This window comes from Amblyraja radiata, chromosome 11, assembly GCF_010909765.2.
Source record: "Amblyraja radiata isolate CabotCenter1 chromosome 11, sAmbRad1.1.pri, whole genome shotgun sequence".
Taxonomy (NCBI): Eukaryota; Metazoa; Chordata; class Chondrichthyes; order Rajiformes; family Rajidae; genus Amblyraja; species Amblyraja radiata.
The window spans coordinates 40,234,592-40,262,321 of NC_045966.1; the positions used below are offsets into that span (position 1 = coordinate 40,234,592).

At 46.4% G+C, this 27,730-nt stretch overlaps 1 protein-coding gene across 1 annotated transcript in view; it reads left to right on the plus strand.

Moving 5' to 3' along the window:
* The window catches only part of ik (IK cytokine), a 44,865-nt gene extending 20,331 nt beyond the window's left edge, over nucleotides 1–24,534 (plus strand). Inside the window, exons 12-20 of the mRNA XM_033029779.1 lie at nucleotides 1,295–1,511; nucleotides 11,640–11,658; nucleotides 13,451–13,529; nucleotides 14,473–14,553; nucleotides 17,334–17,391; nucleotides 19,325–19,413; nucleotides 21,258–21,366; nucleotides 23,020–23,054; nucleotides 24,147–24,534. Of these exons, the coding sequence (XP_032885670.1) occupies nucleotides 1,295–1,511; nucleotides 11,640–11,658; nucleotides 13,451–13,529; nucleotides 14,473–14,553; nucleotides 17,334–17,391; nucleotides 19,325–19,413; nucleotides 21,258–21,366; nucleotides 23,020–23,054; nucleotides 24,147–24,174 (715 nt within the window). The 3' untranslated portion in view covers nucleotides 24,175–24,534. The remainder of the gene's footprint in view (nucleotides 1–1,294; nucleotides 1,512–11,639; nucleotides 11,659–13,450; nucleotides 13,530–14,472; nucleotides 14,554–17,333; nucleotides 17,392–19,324; nucleotides 19,414–21,257; nucleotides 21,367–23,019; nucleotides 23,055–24,146) is intronic.
* The last annotated feature ends 3,196 nt before the right edge of the window (nucleotides 24,535–27,730 follow it).

Sequence of the window (27,730 nt, forward strand, 5' to 3'; positions counted from 1 at the left end):
GTAATAGAAAATTATACATGATTACAATCAAGCCGTCCACAGTGCACAGATAAAGGGTACAGCATTTAGTGCAGGATATAACATTGAAGACCGACAAAGTCAGATAATATGCTGGCCATTTCCTTTCCAACTCGGGTGGCACAGTGGGGCTGCGGTAGAGTTGCTGCCTCAACGGCAGAGACCCGGGTTCAATCTTGATTAAGGGTGTTGTCAGGGTGGAGTTTGCACGTTTTCCCTGTGACTGCGTGGGTTTTCTCCTTGTGCTCCGGTTTCCTCCCACACTTCAAAAATGTACAGGTTTGTAGATTTGACTGTAGTAAAAATTGTAAGTTGTCCATAGTGGGTAGGAGAGTGCTAGAGTCTGGGGTGATTGCCGATCGGCGCAAACTCAGTGGGCCGAAGGGCCGGATTCCGTGCTGTATCTCTAAACTAAACCTAAACTGTCCTAATTTCGAGGAAGATAGGCACAACATGCTGAAGTAACTCAGCGGGTCAGGCAGCACCTCTGGAGAAAAGGAATAGGTGATGTTTTGGGTCGAGACCCTTCTTCAGACTGAGGTCTCAGTCTGAATGTCAGGACAAACACAGAAAGCAAGCTCAATGCTAGCATTTATTTCAAGAGGGCTTGTATACAAAAACAGGGATGTAATGCTGAGGCTCTATACGGTGCTGGTAAGGCCACATTTGGAATATTGTGAGCAATTTTGGGCACCGTATCTGAGGAAGGAGTGGCTCCAGAGGAGGTTTACAAGATTGATCCCAGGAATGAGTAGATTAACCTATGATGAGCGTTTGTCGGCACTGGGCCTGTATTCACTGGAGTTTATAAGAATGAGGTGGGGACCTCATTGAAACATACAGATTAGTAAAAGGCTTGGATAGAGTGGATGTGGAGAGGATGTTTCCACTAGTGGGAGAGTCTCGGACTAGAGGTCATAGCCGAAGTAAAGGATATGCTTTTAGGAAGGAGATGAGAAATTTATTTAGTCAGAGGGTGGTGAATCTGTGGAATTCTTTGCCACCCACGGCTGTGGAGGCCAAGTCAGTGGATATTTAAGGCAGAGATTAATAGATTCTTAATTAGTACGGGCGTCAGTAGTTATGGGGAGACGGCAGGAGAATGGGGCTAGGTGGGAGAGATAGATCAGCCATGATTGAAAGGCGGAGTAGACTTGATGGGCCGAAATGCCTAATTCTACTATCACTTTTGACCTTATAAATCTCTGACATTTTGCGGGGTGTTTGAACAATTTCCACCTCGCGGACTACGGTGCTGTGGCCTCTTCTCTTCCAGCATCTTTGACGACATCGGCGACTACGTGCCAACAACCGCAAAGGTTGTTCGCGAAAAAGAGCGTGAGAAATACCGTGAGAAGGAGCGAGAGAGAGAGCGGGAACGGGAAAGAGAACGGGAAAGGGAGCGAGAGCGGGAGCGAGAGAGGGAACGAGAGAGGGACGAGGAGAAAAAATCGAGACACAATTACTTTGAGAAACCAAGAGTGGACGATGAGGTAAGTGCTAATGATTTGTTAATAACTGCAGCACTAGCACCTAATTCAAAAACAATCACACTTGTCAAAGACCTCTGGGATGATTCACTTGTGGCCTTCAACACCACATTGTCTATGTATGGGCTTTGATTAATCTCAAGTAGTAGCTGTACGTCAGTGGTACTTTATGGTCACATATATCTTGGTAGAGTGACATTCTTTCTGCATACAATCCAGTAAAATCTTACTACACATAAGCACACAACCATAATTAAGGACAAGAGTGCAGGAGTTTCGTAAGTGGCACAATTATTCGGTATGACCACGAAATTGTGCAGGGAGGTGGCAAGCTCTGAGAGGAGTGGATGGGAAAGCGGAAAGAATAAAATGGGCTCAGCGTGGAATGTCTAAACGGTTGCATGATAATTGGTGCCAATTCGGTGACAAAGTGCACGTTACTCTACTGTGGTAGACACAAAATGCTGGAGAAACTCAGGGGGTGAGGCAGCATCTATGGTGAGAAGGAATTAACGACGTTTCAGGTCGAGACCCTTCTTCAGTGTTCTGATCATTCATTCGTTACCATTTCATACCCGAATACTCTACTGTGTATGGATTATGAAATGGTAATGAATGAATGATCAGAACACTAAATAGAATAGATCCGACACTAGAAACTGCAGATGCTGGAACCTTGAGCAGAACCCAAAGGATTGGAGGAACTCAACGGGACAGGCAGCATCTTTGGAGGGAATGGACAGAGGATGTGTTTGGTCAGCACTCCTCTTCATTCTAAGGTAGAAGAAGTCTGAAGACTGATAGAAGTATATCAAATTATGAAAGGCATAGATGGGGCAGAACCTTTTACCTAGGCTGAAAAGGTCCAACACTAGAGGGCAGACCTACAAGGCGAGTAGAGGAAGGTTTAATGCCGATGTGTGGGGGAAGATTATTAAACGGAGAGGGGTGAGTACCTGGAATGCTTTGCCAGGCGTGGTGGTGGAGCCTGCTAGACAATAGTTTACGTTTAGTTTATCCTCACATGCACCAAGTGAGTAAAGTTTTTTCTTGCATGCTATTCAGTCAGTGAATAATATAATAATAATAATAATATATCTTTTATTGTCATTGCACGTCAGTGCAACGAGATTTAGTGTGCAGCTCCACTGATGTATAAGAAAGGTAAATAAATACAATACATAAATAAGCAAGCTGAATTGATTGACGTGACCATCTGAGGGAGACTGTCCAAAGGGAGTGGGTGGGGGGGCACTCATTAGGGCCGGTTCAGAGCCGCTATAGCTCTTGGGATAAAACTGTTCCTGAGTCTAGAGGTTCGGGCGTAGAAGGCCTTGTAACGTCTGCCGGAGGGAAGTAGTTGAAACAGACCGTGGCAGGGGTGTGATGAGTCCTTATGGATATAAGACTATATATAGACTATAAGACTATACGTGATTAGAATCAAGCCGTCCACAGAGTACAGATGCGGGATAAAGGGAATAAAGTTTAGTACAAGATAAAGTCCAATAAAAGATAGACTGAGGGTCTCCAATGAGGTAGATGGGATGTCAGGAGCGCTCTCTAGTTGGTGATAGGACGGTTCAGTTGCCTGATAACAGCAGGTAAGATACATACAAACTTAATGACAGTGACATCGAGGTGTTTCACGTGGAAGTGGCACAAACATTGTGGGCCGAAGGGCCTGTTCCTTTGCAATACTGTTCTATACTGTTATGTGAGGAAACCAAAAAAAGAGGATGGGAATATTGAGAGCAAATAGGACAATATATTTCTTGCATTCTCAATATCCTTCTGCCTTGAGTTGGAAATTAGAACTGTTTCTTAGAGAGACAAGTCAGTATTTCCAAGCAAGTTGTTACTGCTTTTGACAGGATGTTCGCACATAAAACGAGTGCCTGTCCTGTTAGATAGTGGTGATAAAGATGAAAGGCATTTTCTGCATTTTTCAAATGCAGCTGTATTTAATCAAATTTGCAAGGCATTTAGTAACACGTGCATTTTTTAATAAATTTCAATCATTTTAAAGTTTAGTAGAGTAACCTCTAAAACGCTAAGTAATATTAATAAAAATGATTGAGGCATACCTAATTGTAAGTAATGCAGTGGGAACATTGAGTGCTGGAGAAACTCGACGGGTCAGGCAGCATCTCTGGGGGAAATGCACAGTAGATGTTTTGGTCGGGACCCTTTATACTGATGGAGTTGGGGGGGGGGGGGGAAATGCTAGAAAAAGAGAGATGGGGGCGTGATAAAGCCTGGCAAGTGATACCGTGAGATTGCAGATACAGCAGGCAGTAAAGAAAGTGAATGGCATGTTGGCCTTCATAGCAAGAGGAGTTCAGTATAGGAGCAAAGAGGTGCTTCTGCAGTTGTACAGGGCCCAAGTGAGACCACACCTGTAGTATTGTGTGTAGTTTTAGTCCCCTAAATTGAGGAAGGACCTTCTTGCTATTGAGGGAGTGCAGCGTAGGTTTACAAGGTTAATTCCCGGGATGGCGGGGCTGTAATATGCTGAGAGAATGGAGCAGCTGGGTTTGTTTACTCTGGAATTTAGAAGCATGAGAGGGAATCTTATTGAAACATATAAGATTATAAAGGGTTTGGACACGCTAGAGGCAGGAAACATGTTCCCGATGTTGGGGGAGTCCAGAACCAGGGGCCACAGTTTAAGAATAAGGGATAAGCCATTTAGAACGGAGATGAGGAAACACTTTTTCACACAGAGAGTTGTGAGTCTGTGGAATTCTCTCCCTCAGAGGGCGGTAGAGGCTGGTTCTCTGGATACTTTCAAGAGAGAGCTAGATTTGTCTCTTTAAAAATAGCAGAGTCAGCGATATGGAGAGAAGGCAGGAACGGAGTACAGGTTGGGGATGATCAGCCATGATCACATTGAATGGCGGTGCTGGCTCGAAGGGCCGAATGGCCTACTCCTGCACCTATTGTCTATTGGCCATTGTCAAAAAACCCGCCTCACCTGTATCAGACTATTACCTGCCCTGTCCTGCATCCCTTCTCCTCCAGCTTTCTTCCTCCCCCCACCCCCACAATCAGTCTGAACCAGGGTCCCGACCTGACAATCTGAAACGTCCTCTCTCAATGTTCTCCAGAGCTGTTGCCTGACCCAATGAGTTACTCCAGCACTTTGTATTTCTCTGGCAAGTGATGGGTGGATGCAGGAAAGGGGGGCGATAGGCAGATGGGTGGAGTAAGTGGCAACGGTTGAACGTGAAAGGGAGACAGAAGGATGTCAGATAAAGGGAAGAGTTGAGTGAAATGAAAAGCCAGAGAGAAGGGTGTAGGTGGAAGGGGGAAAGGGGGGGGAGAGATAAAAGGGAGAGGGGGGGATTCAGAAAATGTTGGTGAGTGTAGAAAGGAGGGGAAAGGAGCGGGGGGGGGGGGGGGGGGGGGGGGGGGAGAAATGCATAAGCATTGGTCTGCGAGGGGGCAGGGGAAAGAGAGGGGTGTAGTAAACTGCCCAAGCAGAATGTGAGGTGCTGTTCCTGCAGTTTGGGTGTGGTCTCTCTGGCAATGGAGGGGAACATTGAGCTACCTGATAAGAGGTTAATGATTAGCTGTGGATGATGATTAGCCGTGAATGATGGAGGGAAACCAGAAAACAAGACCTGGAACAGGAGAAGTCAGTTTGACCCATTGACCCCATTCCATACGTATCTATTCAGTACATATTTCACCTCTTTCATCAGCCACATGCACAATGTTACTGTGAACTGTGGGCTAGACATTTAATCCAAAGAATCTATAGCGGATAGGATCTTTGATTTAATCTGTCCTTTTCAGAGTTAGACTTTAGACTTTACAGATACAGTTTGGAAGCAGGCTCTTTGGCCCACTGAGACAGCGCTAATCAGCAATTACCTCATACATTAGCACTGTCCGACACTAGGGTAATTTACAGAAACCAATTGACAAATACCTGTACGGCTTTGGAGTGTGGGAGTAAACCGGAGCACCCGGAGATAACCCACATGGTCACAGGAAGACTATAGACAATAGATGCAGGAGTAGGCCATTCAGCCCTTCGAGCCAGCATCGCCCCATTCAATGTGATCATGGCTGATCATCCCCAATCAGTACCCCGTTCCTGCCTTCTCCCCATATTCCCTGACTCCGCTATCTTTAAGAGCCCGATCTAGCTCTCTCTTGAAAGTATCCAGAGAACCGGCCTCCACCGCCCTCTAAGGAAGAGAATTCCACAGACTCACAACTCTCTGTGAGAAAAAGTGTTTCCTCGTCTCCGTTCTAAATGGCTTACCCCTTATTCTTAAACTGTGGCCCCTGGTTCTGGACTCCCCCAACATCGGGAACATGTTTCCTGCCTCTAGTGTGTCCAAACCCTTAACAATCTTATATGTTTCAATAAGATCCCATCTCATCCTTCTAAACTCCAGAGTGTACAAGCCAAACCGCACCATTCTCTCAGCATATGACAGACCCGCCATCCCGGGAATTAACCTTATAACCTTGTAAATTAATGCTGCACTCCCTCAATAGCAAGAATGTCATTCCTCAAATTAGGGGACCAAAATTGCACACAATACTCCAGGTGTGGTCTCACTTGGGTTCTGTACAACTGCAGAAGGACCTCTTTGCTCCTATACTCGACTCCTCTTGTTATAAAGGCCAACATGCCATTCGTTTTCTTCATAGCCTGCTGTACCTACATGCTTACTTTCATAGACTAATGAACAAGGACCTCCAGATCCCGCTGTACTTCCCCTTTTCCCAACTTGACGCCATTTAGATAGTAATCTGCCTTCCTGTTTTTGCTACCAAAGTGGACAACCTCACATTTATCCACATTAAACTTCATCTGCCATGCATCTGCCCACTCCCCCAACCTGTCCAAGTTACCCTGCATTCTCTTAGCATCCTCTTCACAGTTCACATTGCCACCCAGCTTTGTGTCATCTGCAAATTTGCTAATGTTACTTTTAATCCCTTCATCTAGATCATTAATGTATATTGTAAAAAGCTGCGGTCCCAGCACCGAGCCTTGCGGGTACCCCACTAGTCACTGCCTGCCATTTTGAAAGGGACCTGTTAATCCCTACTCTTTGCTTCCTGTCTGCCAACCACTTCTCTATCCATGTCAGCACTCTACCCCCAATGCCATGTGCCCTAATTCTGCCCACTAACCTCCTATGTGGGACCTTATCAAATGCTTTCTGAGAGTCCAGGTACACTACATCCACTGACTCTCCCTTGTCCATTTTCCTAGTTACATCTTCAAAAAATTCCAGAAGATTAGTCAAGCATGATTTCCCCTTCATAAATCCATGCTGACTCGAACCGATCCTGTTACTGCTATCGAAATGTGCGGCTATTTCATCTTTTATAATTGACTCCAGCACCTTCCCCACCACCGATGTCAGGCTAACTGGTCTATAATTCCATGTTTTCTCTCTCCCGCCTTTCTTAAAAAGTGGGATAACATTAGCTACCCTCCAATCCACAGGAACTGATCCCGAGTCTATAGAACATTGGAAAATTGTCACCAATGCATCCACGATTTCTAGAGCCACTTCCTTAAGTACCCTGGGATGCAGACCATGAGGCCCTGGGGATTTATCAGACTTCAGTCCCATCAGTCTACCCAACACTATTTCCTGCCTAATGTGGATTTCCTTCAGTTCCTCCTTCACCCCAGATCCTCTGGCCACTACTACATCAGGAAGATTGTTTGTGTCCTCCTTAGTGAAGTACCTGTTCAACTCATCTGCCATTTCCTTGTTCCCCATAATAAATTCACCTTTTTCGGTCTTCAATGGTCCAACTTTGGTCTTAACTAATTTTTTCCTCTTCACATACCTAAAGAAGCTTTTACTATCCTCCTTTATATTCTTGGCTAGCTTACCTTCGTACCTCATCTTTTCTCCCCGTATTGTCTTTTTAGTTATCTTCTGTTGCTCTTTAAACATTACGCAATCCTCTTGCTTCCCGCTCATCTTTGCTACATTGTACTTCTCCTTTATTTTTATACTGTCCCTGACGTTCCTTGTCAGCCACGGTCGCCCCTTACTCCCCTTGGAATCTTTCTTCCTCCTGGGAATGAACTGACCCTGCACCTTCTGTATTATTCCTAGAAATACCTGCCATTGTTGTTCCACTGTCATCCCTGCTAGTGTATCTTTCAGTCAACTTTGGCCAGCTCCTCCCTCATGGCCCCGTAGTCCCCTTTATTCAACTGTAACACTGACACCTCCTGATCTACCCTTCTCCCTCTCCAATTGTAGATTAAACCTGACCATATTATGGTCACTACCTCCTTAATGACTCGTAACCTCAAGTTCCTTTATCACATCCGGTTCATTACATAACACTAAATGCAGAATTGCCTTCTCCCTGGTAGGCTCCAATACAAGCTGCTCTAAGAATCCATCACGAAGGCACTCTACAAAGTCCCTTTCTTGGGGTCCAGTACCAACCTGATTTTCCGAGTCTACCTGCATGTTGAAATCTCCCATAACAACCACAGCATTACTTTTGCTACATGCCAATTTTAACTCCTGATTCAACTTGCACCCTATGTCCAGGCTGCTGTTTGGGGGCCTGTAGATAAGTCCCATTAGGGTCTTTTTACCCTTACAATTCCTTAGTTCTATCCATACTGACTCCACATCTCCTGTTTCAATGTCACCCTTTGCAAGGGACTGAATTTAATTCCTCACCAACAGGACAACCCCACCCCCTCTGCCCACCTGTCTGTCTTTTCGATAGGAGGTATACCCTTGAATATTCAGTTCCCAGCCCTGGCCCTCTTGCAGCCATGTCTCTGTAATTCCCACAACATCATACTTGCCAATTTCTAACTGAGCCTCAAGCTCGTCCACTTTATTTCTTATACTTCGCGCGTTCATATACAACACTTTGACCTCCGTATTCACGTCCCCCCTCGCACCGCTCGCAATTGGCCCTGACCTTACTCTGTTGTCCCTTCTAGAACTTTCCTTCCCATTAATTTGAGAATCTTTTGTAATTTCTCCTGTAGTCACTTCCCCTTCAACTCCATCTTTATACTCCCAATCCCTCCCCCCCACTATTTAGTTTAAACCCACACGTGTAGCCCTAGCAAACCTGCCTGCCACATGCCAACATGTCTGTCCCCCTCCAGTTAAGGTGTAACCCGTCCCTTTTGTACAGGTGACCCCCTACCCCAGAAGAGATCCCAGTGATCTATAAATCTAAACCCTTGCTCCCTGCTCCAGCCCCTCAGCCACACATTCAGATCCCCTATCTCCCTGTTCCTGTCCTCACTACCACGAGGTACTGGAAGCAATCCAGAGATAACCACCCTAGAAGTCCAGCATTTCAGTCTTCTTCCCAACTCTCTGAAGTCATGTTGGAGAACTTCCTTCCGCTTCTTCCCGATGTTGTTTGTGCCTACGTGCACAACTACTGCCGGCTGTTCACCTTCTCTCTCGAGGATGTTCTGAATTCAGCTCGTGACATCCTGAACCCTGGCACCAGGGAGGCAACAGACCATCCTCGCATCTCGTCTGCTGCCACAGTATCTCCTGTCCGCCACCCACCACTAGGGCTTTGCCCAACATCGGTCTCGCCGGTCGAGTCCCATCTCCAGGATTGGAGCCATCGACGTGTCCGCCGCTCGGACTGGAAACATCATCTCCCCCGACAGTTCCCAAGAGGGCGTACCTGTTTTCATTAGGCACTGCCACCTGGGTCTCCTGCACTCCACGGTTACCACCCTTTCTCTCAGTCACACACCTTTGTTCTTCCCGTATCCTCGGCGTGACTACCTCACTGTATGTCCTGTCCAGGAAACTCTCGTTTTCCCGGATGGCCCTGAGGTCATCCAGCTGCTTCTCCGGTGCCCCAACACGGTCCTTCAGGAGCTGAAAAGCCGGATGCACTTGCCACAGTTGTAGCAGCCTGAAGCTCCATCTGTGTCCCTGGGCTCCCACATCCTGCAAGCATTCAGGAAGAGCATACAAACTCTGTTCAGACAACACCCGAGGTCAGAATGGAACCTGGGTCCCTGGTGCTGTAAGGCAGCAGCTTAAACTTGCCGCTTAAAGCAAAGTTAAAGCAAACATTTTATTATCATGTGTCCCAAGGCATAGCAAAATTATTTTTGTTGCACACAGATCAGTAAGATTATTGCCATACAATCCATGGTTAGATAGAGAATGCATAGAAACAGCCCACTAGGCGGCATGGTGGCGCAGCAGTAGAGTTGCTGCCTCACAGTGCCAGAGACTTGGGTTCGATCCTGACCATGGGTGCTGTCTGTACGGAGTTTGTACATTCTCCCTGTGACTGCGTGGGTTTTCCCCGGATAGTCTGGTTTCCTCCCACATTCCAAAGGCGTACAAGCTTGTAGGTTAATTTGCTCTGGTGAATTGTCCCTAGTGTGTTGGATAGTGCTAGTGTACGGGGTGATCGCTGGTCGGCGCTAACACGGTGGGCCAAAGGGCCTGTTTCCACGCTGTATCTCTAGACTTAAAAAAACTAAACTAATCCATATGTAAGCGTCGCCGGGTTAAGGTGCCATTTTCAGCTGGCCACAAATGCCCATTGCAGCCAGCATTGTCCCGTGAATCGTCATCCCTCTCCTTGCCCGGCCACCTTCACCCTTCGTGCCACGGGAGGCGCTCTCGGGGCCGACCTTGAGGGAGTGGAAGGCAGATTCACAGAGAGACGGCGGCTAGGGGCGGCACAGTTGCGCAGCAGTAGAGTTGCTGCCTTGCAGCGCCAGAGACCTGGGTTTGATCCTGACTTTGGGTGCTGCCTGTACGGAGTTTGTACGCTCTCCCTGTGGCCGCATAGGTTTTCTCCGAGATCTTTGGTTTCTTCCCACACTCCAAAGACGTATAGGTATGTAGGTCAATTGGCTTGGTGTATATGTAAATTGTCCCTGGTGTGTGTTGGATAGTGTTAATATGCGGGGATCGCTGGTGGGCATGAACTCGGTGGGCCGAATGGCCTGTTCCCGCGCTGTATCTCTGAACTAAAGTAAAAGGCACAGCACAGTAACAAGCCATTCGGCGGATTAATCACTGCCCCATTCACCCTTGTCCTATCGTTGCATTCTCCCCGCATCCTCATCACCTCCCTCCACACTTTTCCACTCACCTGAATACCTGGGACAGTTTACAGCTGCCAATGAACTTACCAGGCTTGTACATCTTTGGGACGTCAGAGGAATGCGGAGCATCCGGCAGAAACCTTGAATGTCACAAACTCCACCCTGACAGGATGACTGAAGACTGATCTCCAGCCCAATTACCAGCTGTATTGTCCTACACACCCATCACCATATTGTAGTCATCATCTTGGCTAAGGAAGTATAGATCCAGTTCATGATCATCACACTACTGCAGAAACCGATTAATATTTGAGATTAATGCTAAAAAAAAATTGAAAAGCATAAAAGGAAATAGGCAACGGAAGGGTTTCGGCCCGAAACGTTGCCTATTTCCTTCGCTCCATAGATGCTGCCTCACCCACTGAGTTTCTCCAGCATTTTTGTCTACCTTCGATTTTCCAGCATCTGCAGTTCCTTCTTAAACAGAAAAGCGTAAAGTCTCTTTTGACATACCAAGGTCATTTACAGTCTCTGTCTGTCATGGGGAAATTTCAGCTCCATTGTATCTGCCACAACTACCTCCTCCGGCAGCTCGTTCGTTCCACATACCCACCACCCTATTGTATATTAAAAAAAAAGTCACCCCTCAGGTTCCTATTAAATATTTCCCCCCTCAACTTAAACCCATGTCCTCTGGTTCTCGATTCCCCTACTCTGTGTAAAAGACTCTGCATTTACTTGATCCATTCCTCTCATGATGTTATGCACATCTATAAGATCACCGCTCCGCCTCCTGTGCTCCAAGGAATACAGTCCTAGCCTACCCAACATCCCTGTAGCTCAGGTCTTCGAGTTTGAACCCTGTCTTTGACGCCAAAGATTAAGAATACGTGGCACTATTTTCAGCATGTTAAAATATTTGTGAACAGCAAAAATTATCGCAATATTAAATTCCGTCGTCTGTTTTTGCATTGCTTTTCAAAAAATACAATTGCAGCAGTTTGTAGTTATCTGTTGTCATTAATTACATCTTAATTATTTTCTATTTTCTTGTCAAACAGCCAGCAGAATTGGAAACGGGTGAGTATTTTTTTAAATTTCTGTTTATTTCAGGGATTTTGAATGGTCTCTCCGGATTAGTTACTTTAGAAAGGAGATGAGGAAGAATTTCTGTAGGGAGCTGAATCGGTGGAATTTATTGCCGCGGGCAGCGGTGGAGGTCAAATCCTTGAGTATTTTTACGGCAGAGATTGACAAGTTCTCGATTAGCTTGGGTGTCGAGTAATTGGGAGATGGCAGGAGAATGGGGTTGAGAGGGAAAGATAGATCAGCCATGATTGAATCGTTGGCCTTCATAACAAGTGGAGTTGAGTAGAGGAGCAAAGAGGTAGTTCTGCAGTTGTATAGGGCCCTAGTGAGACCACACCTGGTGTATTGTGTGCAGTTTTGGTCCCCTAATTTGAGGAAGGACATTCTTGCTATTGAGGGAGTGCAGCATGGGTTTGCAAGGTTAATTCCTGGGATGGCGGGACTGTTATATGCTGAGAGAATAAAGCGGCTGGGCTTGTATACTCCGGAGTTTAGAAGGATGAGAGGAAATCTTATTGAAACATATAAGATTATTAAGGGTTTGGACACACTAGAGGCAGGAAACATGTTCCCGATGTTGGGGGAGTCCAGAACCAGGGGCCACTATTTAAGAATAAGGGGTAAGCCATTTAGAATGGAGATGTGGAAACACTTTTTCACACAGAGAGTTGTGAGTCTGTGGAATTCCCTGCCTCAGAGGGCGGTAGAGGCCGGTTCTCTGGATACTTTCAAGAGAGAGCCTGATAAGGCTCTTAAAGATAGCAGTCAGGGGATATGGGGATAAGGCAGGAACGGGGTACTGATTGGAGATGGTCAGCTATGATCACATTGGCTCGAAGGGCCGAATGGCCTACTCCTGCACCTATTGTCTATTGTCTCTTACGTCCACTGCCAACTTAATTCACTCTATCCTCCACTCCAGTCCCTGGGGACCAATGGACGACAGAGTTATCCCGCAAAAGATATATAATTATTTAGTGTTCTGATGGTTAACTTTGGAGAGTGCACAGATTTCCTTTCATTATAAATAACAGTCAGATTTTGGTTCCATGCCCAGTCCAGCCCGCTCATTCAAAGAGTCGATGAATGCTGGCTCTGTCTGCAAACTGTGAGCCTCTCTATTTTACAATTTTGGCAACTCCTGACCAGGTTCTTCAGTCTCAGAAGCTCACTCTAAATTTGTTCAGAATACGCTCTCGCGTCCCCACTATCAATTCTGGAACTATACTGATGAAAAATTTGGAGTTAATCCTCCCCCACCTCTTGCAGTTTGACGATTTTTGATTTTTAAACAAGATATCTGAGATGTGCGAATGGATGGTTTCGAAGAAGGGAATTGGCCCAAAACGTTGCCTATTTCCTTCGCTCCATAGATGCTGCCGCACTCGCTGAGTTTCTCCAGCACTTTTGTCTTCCGCCACCTGTCCATGTTTTCCAGAGAGGCTGTCTGACCTGCTGATTTACACCCGCACTTTGTGTCCTCTTGTGCTCCATATCTGATCCAGGCTACAGGGTGATGAGTGGACTGATTAAATGGCCATTAATGTGGCAAATTAAGTAAATCTGATTTTTTTTGGATTTTTTTTCTAAGGTGCCAAGAGATTAAATAGTTTCTAGCGTGGCACCGCTCACTATAACACACAATTCACAAGAGCTTGTTGGAGGGGGGGTTGCTGAGGGGTGAGGGGTTGGGGTATTAGCGGCCCTGACAAGTTGGGAGGATTGGGGTTACCTTACTCATTCAAAAAACAATCTAACATCTCACCCTGTTTGTTTTATCCAGGTCCTGGGACGGCTAAGGATCTGATTAAATCGATCAATGAGAAGTTTGCAGGAACTGGAGGTTGGCAAGGAGCAGAATCATATCCTCTCTATGTGGCAGGGATGGTCCCAATGCAATCCTTAGTTAGAAAGAGAACAAAAGGACACAGTTGAGAGATCAGTGTAGGAGTTTTTCAGTGCAGAAATAGGCCCGTTGGCCCAACTCATCATTGCCAACCAAGATGCCTATCCACAGTACCATTTGCCTGCATTTGTCCCCTTTTGCTTCTTTAGAGGGACATGCCTTTAGAAAGGAGATAAGGAGCATTGCTGCAGATGGCTGGGGAGACCAAGACGATGGATATTTTTAAGTGATTGACGTATACTTGATTAGCATGGGTGTCAGGGGTTATGGGGAGAAGGCAGGAGAATGGGGTTGAGAGGGAAGGATAGATCAAACATGATTGAATGGTGGAGTAGATGATGGGCCAAATGGCCTAATTCTGCTCCTAGATCTAATGGACTTATGAACTTACACCTTTCCTAAGGGTGGCGCAGCGGTCGAGTTGCTGCCGTAGAGCACCAGAGACCCAGGTTCGATCCTGACCTCGGGTGCTGTCTGTACGGCGTTTGTACGCTCCCCCTGTGACCGCGTGGGTTTTCGCCGGGTGTTCTGGTTTCCTGCCACATCCCAGGTTTCTAGATTAATTGGCTTCTGTAAGTTGTCGTTGGTGTGTCGGATAGAACTAATGTACGGGTGATCACCGGTCCGCGCGGACCCGGTGGGTCAAATGACCTGTTTCGACATTGTATTTCTAACTAACTAACAAAATGCTCCAGCCACATGAGATTTGACGGAAATGTTCATCAAAGGAGCTTCCATTCAGAAAAAGATTATCCTTTGCACATGAAACACAATCCCCTCCCCCCCCCCCCCCCCCCCCCCCCCCCCCCCGAGTCATATGGCACTGCCCCTAAAGGCTTTTGTGGATCTTTGCCTTCGGGACAAATATGAAGACTAATATTTCCTTAACTGAACATCACGGTGAAGAGACAGGAGGAGAAGAAACGACTTGGAGATTTCTTCGGCACGTCGGACAGTTATGCAGAGTGCTACCCAGCCACGTAAGTGTTACTGGAGGAAATATATTCTTAATTTGGAAGAAAGTTTCGGACTTTATTCCTTGAAGCCCAGGAGTCTGAGAGGTGATCTTGTCGAGGTGTAAAAAAAGCATGGGAGGAACAGATCGGGTGAATGCACAGTCTTTTGCCCAGAGTAGGGGAATTGAGAATGAGAGGACATAGGTTTAAGGTGAGGAGGGAAAGGTTTAAAGCCCTGTCCCACAGTGTGAGTTCATTCCACGAGCTCTCCCGAGTTTTAAAAAACTCATACTCGTGGTAAGCATGGAGAATGAACGTAGCGGGTACGTCGGAGCTCGGGGACGCCTCTTAGCGCTAACGGCAGATGCTCGGGAAGTCTCGCTAACGGCAGGTAAGCACGGGAACACTCGTGAAGATTTTTCAACATGATGAAAAATGTCCACGAGAGCCCCGAGTACCGACGAGTGGCCATTACCGTAAATCTCCAAGTTCGAATCAGGGCAAACTCGGGAGAACTCGTGGAATGAACTCGTACCGTGGGACAGGGGTTTTAATAGGCATTGAGGGGTAATGTTTTTGCACAATTGATGGGTGTCTGGAATGAGCTGCCGGAGGACGTAGTTGAGGCAGGTACTAGCACAACGTTTAAAAAACATTTAGATGGGTACATGGATAAGATAGATTTAGAGGGACATGGACCAAACGCGGACAGGGTGGGACTAGTGTAGATATGGTATGTTGGGCCAAAAGGCTTGTTACCATGTTCTGTGACCCTGGTTATTTGCAAAGAATATTGGCTTCCCATCTCCATGTAACAATTACTTAAATGATAACATTTATTTTCTTTAATGTATTTATTAAATTCATCTATTAATATTGTATATATTAATTAAATGTTTGTTCATTGTTTTTATCATTTCATTAGGAATTGATTAATTAGACTTTACTTTAGAGAGTGCAGAAGCAGGCCCTGCGAGTCCGTGCCGACTAGCGATCACCTCGTACACCAACACTATCTAACACACGAGGGACAATTTACCATTTTTACCAAAGCCAATTAACCTACAAAACTGTGCATCTTTGGAGTGTGGGAGGAAGCCGGTGCACCCAGAGAAGACCCGGTCACAGGGAGAACAAACAACTCCATACTGACAGCACCCATAGTCAGGATCGAACCATCTCTTGGTCTCTGGCGTTGTAAAGCAGTAACTCTACCGCTGTGCCGCCTGTAAACAATAATATGTTTCTTAATTATTTTTAAATTTTTATTAATTTGTTTTTTAAAAGTCTGAAAAAGGGTCCCAACCCAAAATGTCACCTATCCATGTCCTCCAGAGATAGTGCCTGACCCGCTGAGTTACTCCACCATTTTGTGCCTATCTTAAATAGGCCTTTGCACAGAATGCCACTTGCCAAAACTAACTCTTATCTGCCTGCACAGAATCCATATCCCTCCATCCCTGCATATTCGTGTGCCTATCTAACAGTCTCTTAAATGCCACTATTGAATCAAAAGCTACTGAAGCAAAGCAAGAATTTCATTGTCCTATCTGGGACACATGACAATAAACTCTGTTGAATCTTGAATCTGCCTCCACCCCCGGCAGTGTGTTCCAGGCACCCACCACCCACTGTGGGGAAAAAAAACCTTGGCCTGCTCATCTCTTTTTATCTTTGCCACCCTCACCTTAAAACTGTATTTGATTTTTCCACCATGGGAAAAGGTTCTGGCTGTCTACCCTATTTAAGCCTCACATCATTTATATACTCCTATCAGATCTTCCCGCAACCGGCATTGGAGAAAACAATACAAGTCTGTCCAACCTCTCCCTGTAGCAAACACCCCCTAATCCAGGCATAATTCTGGTAAAACTCTAATGCACCTTTTGTAAAGCTTCCACATCATTGCTTGTAATGTGGTGACCCGAACTGTACATAATACTCTAAATACCGTCTAGCCGAAGTCCTACAAAGCTACATCATAACTTCCTGGCACTCAATCCCCTGGCCAAGGAAGGCAAGCATAGCACACGTCTTCTTCACCACATTATCTACTCATGTTGGCACTTTCAGGGAGTTATGGACTTGGATCCCAAGATCCCTTTGTGCATCACTGCTGTTAAGGATCTTGCCAGTAATTGTATATTTCCCCCTTGCATTCAGCCTCCCAAACTGGAACAGGGGTGGCAGTGGCACAGCGGTAGAGTTGCTGCCTTTAGCGCCAGACCTGGGTTCCATCTTGACTATGGGTGCTATCTATACGGAGTTTGCACGTTCTGCTTATAACCAAGTGGGTTTTGTGCCGGTGATACGATTTTCTCCCACATCCCACAGACGTGCAGGTTTGTAGTTTAATAAACCCTCTGTAAATTGTCCCTAGTGTGCAGAGAGTGGATAAAAAAGTGGGATAACATGGATCTATTTAGTGTACGGGTTATTGTTTGTTGGTGTGGGCCAAAGTGCTTGTTTCTATACTGTATCTCTAAAATAAACAAAAACAAAAAAACCTTTCACTTTCTCAGACTAAACTCCATCTGCCATTCAGAGTCATAGTCAAACAGTGTGGAAACAGGCCCTTCGGCCCATGCCAACCCGACGTGCCCCATCTACACTAGTCCCACCTGCCTGTTTTTGGTCCATATACCCCTCTAAAGCTCCGCCCATTTCTGTGGATGTGGAATGGGACGTGTTTATGGATGATCGTTCCGTTCTTCCTCGTGTTCGTCAAGACCATGATGCCCATGCGATCGACCTTTGTGCACGTGTGCTTGACCTCACTCCCTGCCCTTTCTTCCCCGTTGCAGGTTGGACGACATGGCTGTCGACAGCGATGAGGAGGTGGATTACAGTAAAATGGATCAGGTGAGTGAGTGGCTGCAGAGGTGACAAGTTGGTGAAAGAGCGGTGTACCCCGTTAGTGCTGCAATATTGTACGATGGAATTGTGTATCGTACTGGTGTGAGCTTCCTTGGTCAATGGGTCATGGAGCTGTACAGCACAGAAACAGGCCCTTTGGCCCACCTCGTCCATACCGACCAAGTTGGCGTACCGGGCGAGTCCCCTTTACCTGCATCTGGCCCATGTTTCTTTCAACCCCCCTATCCATATATCTGTTCAAATATCTTTTAAAAATTGTAATAATATCCACTTCTATAGCTTCCTCTGGTAGCTATAGGAACATAGCCAGATATAGTCCAGATATGAACCACCCTCTGAGTGGAAAAAGTTGTCCCTGAGGTCCCTCATGAAGGGCCGGATCGGTGGCGCAGCGGTAGAGTTGCTGCCTTACAGCGCAAGAGGCCCGGGTTCAATCCTGACTGGATGCTGTCTGTACGGAGTTTGTACATTCTCCCCATGACGGCGTGGGTTTTCCCCGGGTGCTCTGTTTTCCGCCAACAAGTGTACAGGTTTGTAAGTTAATTGGCTCTGGTAAAGATTGTAATTATCCCTATTGTGTAGGATAGTCCTAGTGTAGAAGGGAGGGGGGGGGGAATTGCTGGTCCGTGCAGTCTCAGTGGGCAGAAGTGCTTGTTTCCGCACAGTATTTCTAAACTAAACTCTTTAAACTAAACTGAATTAAATCTACCCTCTCACCTTAAACCTATGCACTCTAGTTTTAGAATCCTCAATCCGTGGGGAAGATGTTGTATGTGCTCACAGTATCCTGGCCCCTCATGAGTTTTTGTACACAATAAGGTGTACAGTAAAGGGCCTGTCCCACATGGCCGCCATTTACGCGACCTGCTAGCGTGTGGGTAGCGCATGATGGGCGCATGGAGTGGCGTGGAGGAGTGTGGACTTCGTCCTGTACGATATCTTCGCGCGCCACCGGCCTGTCACGTAACTGATGGCCAAAGTGGGACAGGCCCAAGACCCTGGCGTGGCGCAACGTCTCACCTCCAACAGCAGCAGAAGCAGACAAATGATCGCCAAGCTCGGCCTGGGGATCACGGCCATTGCGGATTCGATCCGCCCCCACTCCTACTCCCAGAGCAGGGCCAAGATGATTGAAGATAGACACAAAATGCTGGAGTAACTCAGTGGGACCGGCAGCATCTCTGGAGAGAAGCAATGGGTGACGTTTCGGACCTGAGATGCTGCTGAGTTACTCCTGCATTTTGTGTCTATCTTCAAATGACGTCACGCGCTCCAGGCGGCTGTGCGGACGCATGATGACGCGTGCAACCGTCGGGCGTCAGTCATGACCGGCCTGTCGCGTAAATGACGGCCATGTGGGACAAGCCCTTAAGACTTTTGTACACCTCAGCCTCTTGCGTTACAAACGAAAAAAGTCCCAGCCTGTCTAACTTCTCCCTGTAATAAGCCTTGGTAACATCCATTGATATGAACATTGTAGTCACCTAAAATTGGAGAATTCAGTCACCAATACACAAGTTCTATCCCACACTAGGGACGATTTACAGAAGCCAATTAACTTACCAACCTGAATGTGTTTGAAATGTGGGAGAAAACCCACCCAGTCACACGGAGAACGTACAATCTCCGTGCGGACAGCACCCGTAGTCATGATTGAACCTGGGTCTCTGGGGCTGTGAGACAGCGGCTCTATTGCTGTGCCACTGTAACGGCCATTCTCCTGCCTTCTCCCCATAACGACACCTTTACTAATTAAGAACCAATAACTTGGCCTCCCCCGCCGTCTGTGGCAATGAATTTCACAGATTCACCACACTCTGGCTAAAGAGATTCCTCCTCGTCTCCATTCTAAATTTGAAAAAGGTCTCTAAAACAGCCAGGTACAACAGGGTGACACGTTTATTCCTTTCTTTGTCAGGGTAATAAGAAGGGGCCCCTCGGGCGTTGGGATTTTGACACCCAGGAGGAATACAGCGAATACATGAACAACAAGGAGGCATTGCCCAAGTAAGTCGACAGTATTGACATAGGGAGGTGCAGATGCTGCAATCTTGTGCTTAAAAACAGACTGCTGGAGTAGACAGAATGTGTAGGAAAGAACTGCAAGTGATTGTTTACACCAAAGATAAACACAGTGCCTCAGCAGGTCAGGCAACGTCACTGGAGAAAGACTGAATGTAGGTGGTGGGGGGTAGGGGAAATAAACTGAAGGCAAGCCAGCAACAGATGACGTCAGGAAGGGTGGTGTCATGAAAGGTGGCTTCATTAATGGCCCATTGATTGCTGGAGAAGAAGGTGCGATAATGAGAGGGATAAAAGGATGCAACCAGTGGAACAAGTTATTGGAGCTGCTCACAGGATGGTGCAAATCCCACAACCTCATTCTCAACGTGGGAAAAACTAAGGAGATGGTGGTTGACTTCAGGAGGGCGGGAAAACAACACCATACACCTCTGCACATCGATGGAGCTGATGTGGAAAGGGTCAGCAGCGTGAAGTTCCTAGGACTCCACCTGTCAGATGACCTGATGTCCACAACCAACACCACAGCACTGGTCAAGAGAGCCCAGCAGCGACAACACCCTCTCCGAAGACTACGTAAAGCAGGTCTCCCCACTACACATCTACGAACTTTTTATAGGGGGACAATCGAGAGCACATTAACCAACGGCATCACTTCCTGGTTCGGGAGCTGCAAGGCGTACGAACGGCACCAACTTGACAGGATTGTGAAGACCGCCAGCAGGATTATTGGTGCTCCACTCCCTTTCTTGCTGGACATATACAGGAAGAGATGTATCAACAGAGCCATCTCCATCATCAAAGACCCCTACCACCCATCGCATCACATATTCTCCATCCTGCCATCTGGGAAGAGGTACAGGAGCATTAGCTGCAAAACCAGCAGGATGCTCCTCAGCTTCTTCCCGCAGGCTATAAGACTGTTAAACGGACTTTGCCCCCTGCCAAAGTATCGCGCACCAACCACCAACCTGGACAGAGCCACTGTCGTGCCGCTGCCGATTGGAACGCCTGTTGATGTTTAGTTGAGAGTAGTGTTAAACTTGTTCATGATATATGTATTTTTATTTCTATTTATTTTTTACTGCACACTGAATGGACACTGGTTTGAGTAACGTTTTTTGGTTTCCTCTGGGTATGTGAGTACTCAGGAAAATAACAATAAAGATATACAACAATACAACTGGTAGGACGGGGGGGGGGGGGAGGGAGGGAGGGAATGCAGGGGTTAATTGACATTAGAGAAATCAACGGTCTCGCCACTTGGGTTGTAAGCTACGCAAGCGGAATGTGAGGGACTCAGCGAGTCAGGCAGCATCTGTGAAGGAAATGGACAGGTTTTGGGTTGACAGCCTTCTTCAGACTAAGCAGGAGAACAGAGGGGGAGAAATGAGAGAGAGTCTCGCAGAAGTCCCGTTGGAGAGGAGGAGGAGGAAGTGAACATCAAAGTAGGTGGATTTGAGGAGAACTGCAAATGATGGAACCTTAAGCAAAGAGCAGTGCTGGAGGAACTCAACTGGTCAGGCAGCATCTGTGGAGGGAAATGGACAATGGTTCGGATCCAGACACTTCTCCCGACTGGTCAGTCTGAAGGAGGGTCCTGACTCCAAATGTCGCTTGACTTCTCACTCATTCATTTTCTCTTTCATTTGTTTTCCCTCTCTCTCGTTTCTTTTCTCTCATTTCTTTTCCCTCTCTCTCGTTTCTTTTCTCGTTTGTTTTCTCACTCTTGTTCATTTTCTCACTGTTCTCTCTCTCCCTTTCATTTTCTTTCTCCTTCATTTCCCCTCACTCTCGTTGATCCATGTGTTTCCTTTCTCCGTGCTCAGAGCAGCTTTCCAGTACGGCATCAAGATGTCAGAGGGACGTAAAACACGACGTTTCAAAGAAACGAATGAGAAAGCAGAACTGGATCGACAGTGGAAAAAGATCAGTGCGGTATGTGCCCTCCTCAGACCCTCGCTGGTAACAAACTTGTACCTCTTCATACTTAGCTCATTGTTGTCTTTAACATTTAGTGCCTCTAGCATGAAGCATGCTTAAATTATTTTCCAAAAGTGACAAAGATCAGTAATTAATATCTCGAGAAAGGTTAGATGAAGCAATTTGTGAATAAATTATCGTCTCAATGAGGCTATGTAGTCAGATGTTACTTTGCTGACATGATTTTTCAATGTTTCCAGATACATATCTGGCACAATGTTGTAGAACCACTTGATCCAGGACCCAAATGATCCCAGGAATGATTGGGCTAACATATGATGATTATCGTTTAAAGGCTCTGGGCCTGTACAATAACTGATTAACTAATGCACGATCTTCACAGGGAGCGATGTCAACATCAATACAATGTGGAACTGTACAGCACATGTACTTCGGCCCATCACGTCAGTGCCGACCATGTCTATGCCCATCAATGCGTGTGCCTTTACCTCAGACTTTACGTTAGAGAGACAGCACGGAAACAGCTCCTTCGGCCCACTGAATCTGCTCCGACCAGTGATTACCCTTGTTAGTTGTCAACCATTTCCACTTCGGCATCATTGATGATTGGGGCATGTTATCTCCCACACCTCCCAAAATAGCAGACGGACCTGCCATGCACACCCTCTGCACTACATCCTACACTTGTGTTCTTTTTGCCTCTGCACAACCAGTTATACTGGTGTAATAATAAGAACATATTATCAATGTTCTTATCAAGGTGTGGTATAGTTTAACTGGATGGCATCTACACAAACAACATCTTTCACTTTATCCGGTACACGTCGTTTCCTCTGTGTATGCGAGTACTCAGTGAAATGATATTAAAGAAATTAAAGAAATACGTCACAATAATATTGCCTTAAACCAAATAATTAAAAGAGTTTCCTCATACATCTCCTTTAAACTTTCTTCCCCTTAGCTCAGTTGCACTGGCTGGAGTGTTTGTGGGGAAGATGATTCCACGAGTGGGAGAATCTAGGACACAGCCCCAGAATAAAAGGACGTATCTTTAAAAAGGAGATGAGATGGAATTTCTTTAGCCAGATTGTGGGGAATCTGTGGCATTTTTAAAGTGGAGATTGACAGATACTTGGTAAGGGTGTCAAGGATTCCGGGGAGAGGACAGGAGAATGGTTGTGAGGGAAAGATCGATCAGCCATGATTGGATGGCGGGGTACACTTGATGGGCTCTATGGCCTAATTCTGCTCCTATGACTTATGAACTTTGGAGTTTGTATTGGTAGCACAAATGAGTTTGTATAGGTAGCACATAAAAATCACCTCACTTTTAGAGTATTTTGCCATCCTGCAGATTAAATGGATTTCACAGAGTAAAATCAAAATTTCCACCACAATGCCCCTCATAATTTTAGAAACATATGCCAGCTCTCCTGTCAACCCCCAGCGTTCCACTTTGTCCAACCTCCCCCAGTAGCTAATGCCCCGTAATCCAGGCATAATTCTAATAAGGGTGTAAACCTTCTTTGCACCCTCTCCAAAGCCTCCACGTCCTTCCAGTAATTGTATCTTTCTAGTCATATTATGTGTATGAACGTGGACATGATTCTTTACTGGTTGAAGGTTTAATGACTGTTTCTGTTTTAGATCATTGAAAAGAGAAAGAAGCTAGAAGCAGACGGGTGAGTGATTTGTCTTCTGTTTCCGTGTTCTGTAAAGGTTTGTTAATTGACAAAGTATGCCTTCCTTGTCCTCCCAAAGTATCTATACAGTGATTTTGGAGTGTAGCCTCTTGTAGTGCAAAAACATAGTCACACAGCAAGGAAACAGGTCCCTTGGCCCAACTTGCCCATGCCAAACAAGATGCTCCATCAACACTAGTCCCATCCAAAGACCTTCAGGTGTGTAGATTAATTGGCTTTGGTAAAATGATGTTGTCTCTAGTGTTTCGGATAGTGCTAGTGTACAGGGTGATCACTGGTCAGCAAGGACTCGGAGGGCTGAAGAGCCTGCTTCCGCACTGTATTTCTAAAGTCTAAATCTGCCTGCATTTGACCCTTATCCCTCTAAATCTTTCCTAGCCATGTACCGATCAAAGTGGCTCCTGGAGGACGAATCATTTGGAGAAGGCTAGATAGATCGTTGAAAAATAAACTAATTAAGGGTTCTGGGGAAAAGAAGAAGCCATATTGAATGGTGGGATAGGCTTGAGAGCCGATGGTCTCCTATTTCCTCGTGTGATGCAAGCATTTAGCACAAGCTGGTAGACCTGCTGCCTCACAACGCCAGGATATGGGTTCATTTCTGACCACGGGTCATAGAGTCATACAGCTATGGAAACAGGCCCAACTTGCCCATGCCGTCCAAGATGTGCCATCTACACTAGTCCCACCTGCCCACGTTTTGCCCATAATCCCTCTAAGCCTTTCCTATCCATGTACCACGATGCTGACTGCGTGTGTAGAATTTTCACTCTCTCCCCGTGACCCTGTGGGTTTCCTCCGGGTCCTCCGGTTTCTTCCCACATCCCCAAGACGTGCGGGATTGGAGGTAAATTGCTCCCCAGTGTGTGTGGAGTGGATGCGAAAGTGGGATAACATAGAACTAGTGTGAACAAATGATCAATGCTCGGCGTGGACTCGGTGAGTCAAAGGGCGTGTTTCCATGCTGTATCTCTAAACACTCAACAGAACTAGCCACTGATATTCCTTCCCAAAATGGCTTTCTGCTCTTGAGTTATGAATCTTAATCCTGCCTCTGCTTTTGTTTGTCAGTGTGGAGGTGAAGAGACCCAAGTACTGAACTCGGAGCGAGAGAACAGAGTGGTGCCAACTGTTCCTACATTCCATGATTTTGTTTGCTCGTTGGCAATGCTTTGTGCATTACCTGCCCCGAATATCTTCTCCACCGCCATCAGTGAACGGGCGGCAATGCTTCATCGCGATGTAGAATGTTTGATGAGCCTTCACGCAGATTGTGCCGATCACCACATCTTTATATTGAGGCAGCTGAGATTTGTAAGCTTAAATTTGCTCAGTAGAGCCTTAGATGGAGGGGAGAAGCTTTCAATGACAATCGGCTAGTTAATCCGTGGAGATCACGTTTTCCTGTTTTTTGATTGTGATAACCTGCAAATGATTAAATTTCTTGAGATATTTAATACATTGTGTCTTGTGTGGATCTTGTCAAGAATCTGTGAGCGTTCATTGAGACATGGAGTCATAAAGCATAGAATCGGGATTTTCAGCCCAAGTTAGAGACAAAGTGCTGGAGTAACTCAGCGGGTCAGGCAGCAACTCTGGAGAAAAGGAATACTGTAGGTGACATTTCAGGTTGACACCCTTCCTCCAACTGAAAGTCAGGGGGAAGAGAAAATGGAGGTATGAATAGGTGCAGACCAAATCAGAGCTGGCACCGATGACCAAGGAAAAGATAGCCCACAATGGTCCATTGTTGGCTGTGGAAGAGGTGATAGCGAAGGGATACCGCTGGACTGTAAGCTGCCCAAGCGAAGTGTGAGGTGCTGTTCCTCCAATTTGCAGGTGACCTCACTCTGACAGTCGAGGCGACCCAGGACAGAAATGTCAGTATGGGAAGGGGAGTTGAAATGTGTGGCAACCAGGAGATCATGTAGACCAAGGCAGACTGAGCGTAAGTGTTCAGTGAAACGATCGTCCAGTCTGCGCTTGGTCTCGCCGATTTATAGCAGTCTTCAGCCCAACTTGTCCATGTCCACCAAGATTCCCAATCACATGCCCACATTTAACCCATATCCATATACATCTTTCCTATCCATGTACTGGTCCAAATGTCTTAAATGGTGTTAAAAGTACCTGCCTCAACTACCTCCTCTGGCATCTTGTTCCATATACCCACCACAATCTGTGTGGAAAAGTTGTCCCTCAGGTTCCTATTAAATCTTTCCCCTCTCACCTTAAACCTATGTCCGCTGGTTCTTGATTCCTCTACGCTGGGTAAAATAGTCTATGCCTTCAATCTTACAAGAAGGAATTACAGGGGTGGAAAAGGTCTTGATTATTGAGCAGAAAAATGGAATTGGACACATAAAAGGGCACAAAGTGTTGGAGTAACTCAGCGGCTCAGTCGGCATCTCTGGAGAATAAGGATAGGGATGATTTGGGAAGGGTTCAAAGATGGTCCATCCTCAGATGCTGCCTGACCTGCTGAGTTACGCCAACACTTCATGTCCTTGATTATATTGGCTGCTCTCCCGAACCAGCATTGTGTCGATGAGATCAGTGGGCGGCACAGTGGTGCAGGTAGAGTTGCTGCCTTACAGCTCCAGGGACCCAGGTTCGATCCTGACCTCTGGTGCTGTCTGTATGGAGTTTGTACGTTCTCCCTGTGACCACGTGAGTTTTCTCCGGGTGCTCCGGTTTCCACCCACACCACAAAGACCTGCAGGTTTTGTAGCTTAATTTGTTTTGGTAAAAGAAAATTGTATATTGTCCTAAGTATGTAGGATTGTGCTAGGATCGCTGGTCGGCATGGACTTGGTGGTTTCCACGCTGTATCTCTAAAGTCAGTGGTACAGTTGGATACCACTCCAGAAACCATCCACACATTCTGCTAAACCAGTTGTCACAACGTTCTCCAACATAGCTTTGCACCCAGTGCCTGTAACAAGCCTTTGTAGTCAGCATTTATCCATTACACTTAATTTTATGCACCTTATCTCACATCACAGACCTTAATTGTTGTAATAACAAAACCGGATACAATCTTTGGACACAGCATTTTGCAGTCTTTCTATATTCCAACCAGGGCACAACAACCTGAGTGTGTGGCGTTGTACACCCTCTGTTCTCTTTAGTTTTGTGGAGATACACCGTGGAAACGAGCCCATCGAGACCGTCGATCACCCCGTACACTAGTTCCATCCTGCACATCAGGGAAATTTTTACAGGAGCCAATGAACCTACAAACCAGCGCATCTTTCGAGTGTGGGAGGAAACCGGAGCACCCGGAGAAAACCAACGGCGTCACGTGGAGAACGTACAAACTCTGTACAGACAGTATCTGCAGTCAAGATCGAACTGGGTCCCTGGTGCTGTGAGGCAGCGACTCTACTGCTGTGCCACTGTCATGCAGGTTCTGAGGTGGGATCTCTAGACTCTGCCATGGGTGGTGATGATGATGGGGAAGGGGTGGAGGCAGGTGGGTGCTCGATCAGCAGGCATTAGCAACAGCAGTGCATCAGTGGCGGAGGTAATCAAATGTTTAGTTTATTAGTTTAGAAATACATGGTGGGAACAAGCCTTTCAGCCCACCGAGTCGATGCCGATCAGTGGTTGCCCCTAACACTAGCACTATCCTGTTCTCACAAGGGTCAATTTATGATTTTTACTGAAGCCAACTCACAAACAAACTACACATATCTGGGGTGGGGAAGGAAACCCACATGATCACAGGGAGAACGTCCAAACTCCGTACAGCCAGTACCTGTAGTCGGGATTGAACCGGCGACTCTGGCGGTTGTGAGGCAGTGTCTGTACCGGCTGCACCACTGTGCCGCCCAACACAATTATTGCCAATATTGTGCCGGTTCCATAATATACGGAGTTCTCCGTTCCCCCAAAACATCTCCATACAACATGTGTAGGAAGGAACTGTAGATGCTGGTTTACATCAAACATAGACACAAAGAGCTGGAATAACTCAGTGGGTCAGGCAGCATCTCTGGAGAAAAGGAATAGGTGACATTTCCATATAACCATATAACAATTACAGCACGGAAACAGGCCATCTCGGCCCTACAAGTCTGTGCCGAACAATTATTTTCCCTTAGTCCCACCTGCCTGCACTCATACCATAACCCTCCATTCCCTTCTCATCCATATGCCTATCCAATTTATTTTTAAATGATACCAACGAACCTGCCTCCACCACTTCCACTGGAAGCTCATTCCACACCGCTACCACTCTCTGAGTAAAGAAGTTCCCCCTCATGTTACCCCTAAACTTCTGTCCCTCAAGTCGAGATCCTTCTTAAGACTGAGAATCAAGGGAAAGGAGAGATATAGAATGTACATACATAGAACAAATGAATGAAAGTTATACAAAAGAACAAATCAGAGCCATCAATAATGATTAAGGCAAGGTGGAGCCCACAATGGTCCATTGTTGGCTGTGGGGAAGGTGATAACAAGTTATAAAGACAGTGAAACTCAACAGGACGACAGTGAAACGAGTGCAAAGACTCGGGTGGGGGAGGGACGGAGACGGAGGGAATGCAAGGGTTACTTGAAGTTAGATACATCAATACTCGTACTGCTGGTTTGTTAGCTGCCCAAGCGAAATACAACATAGCTCCCTTCTCTTGGAAGGAGCGTTTCTG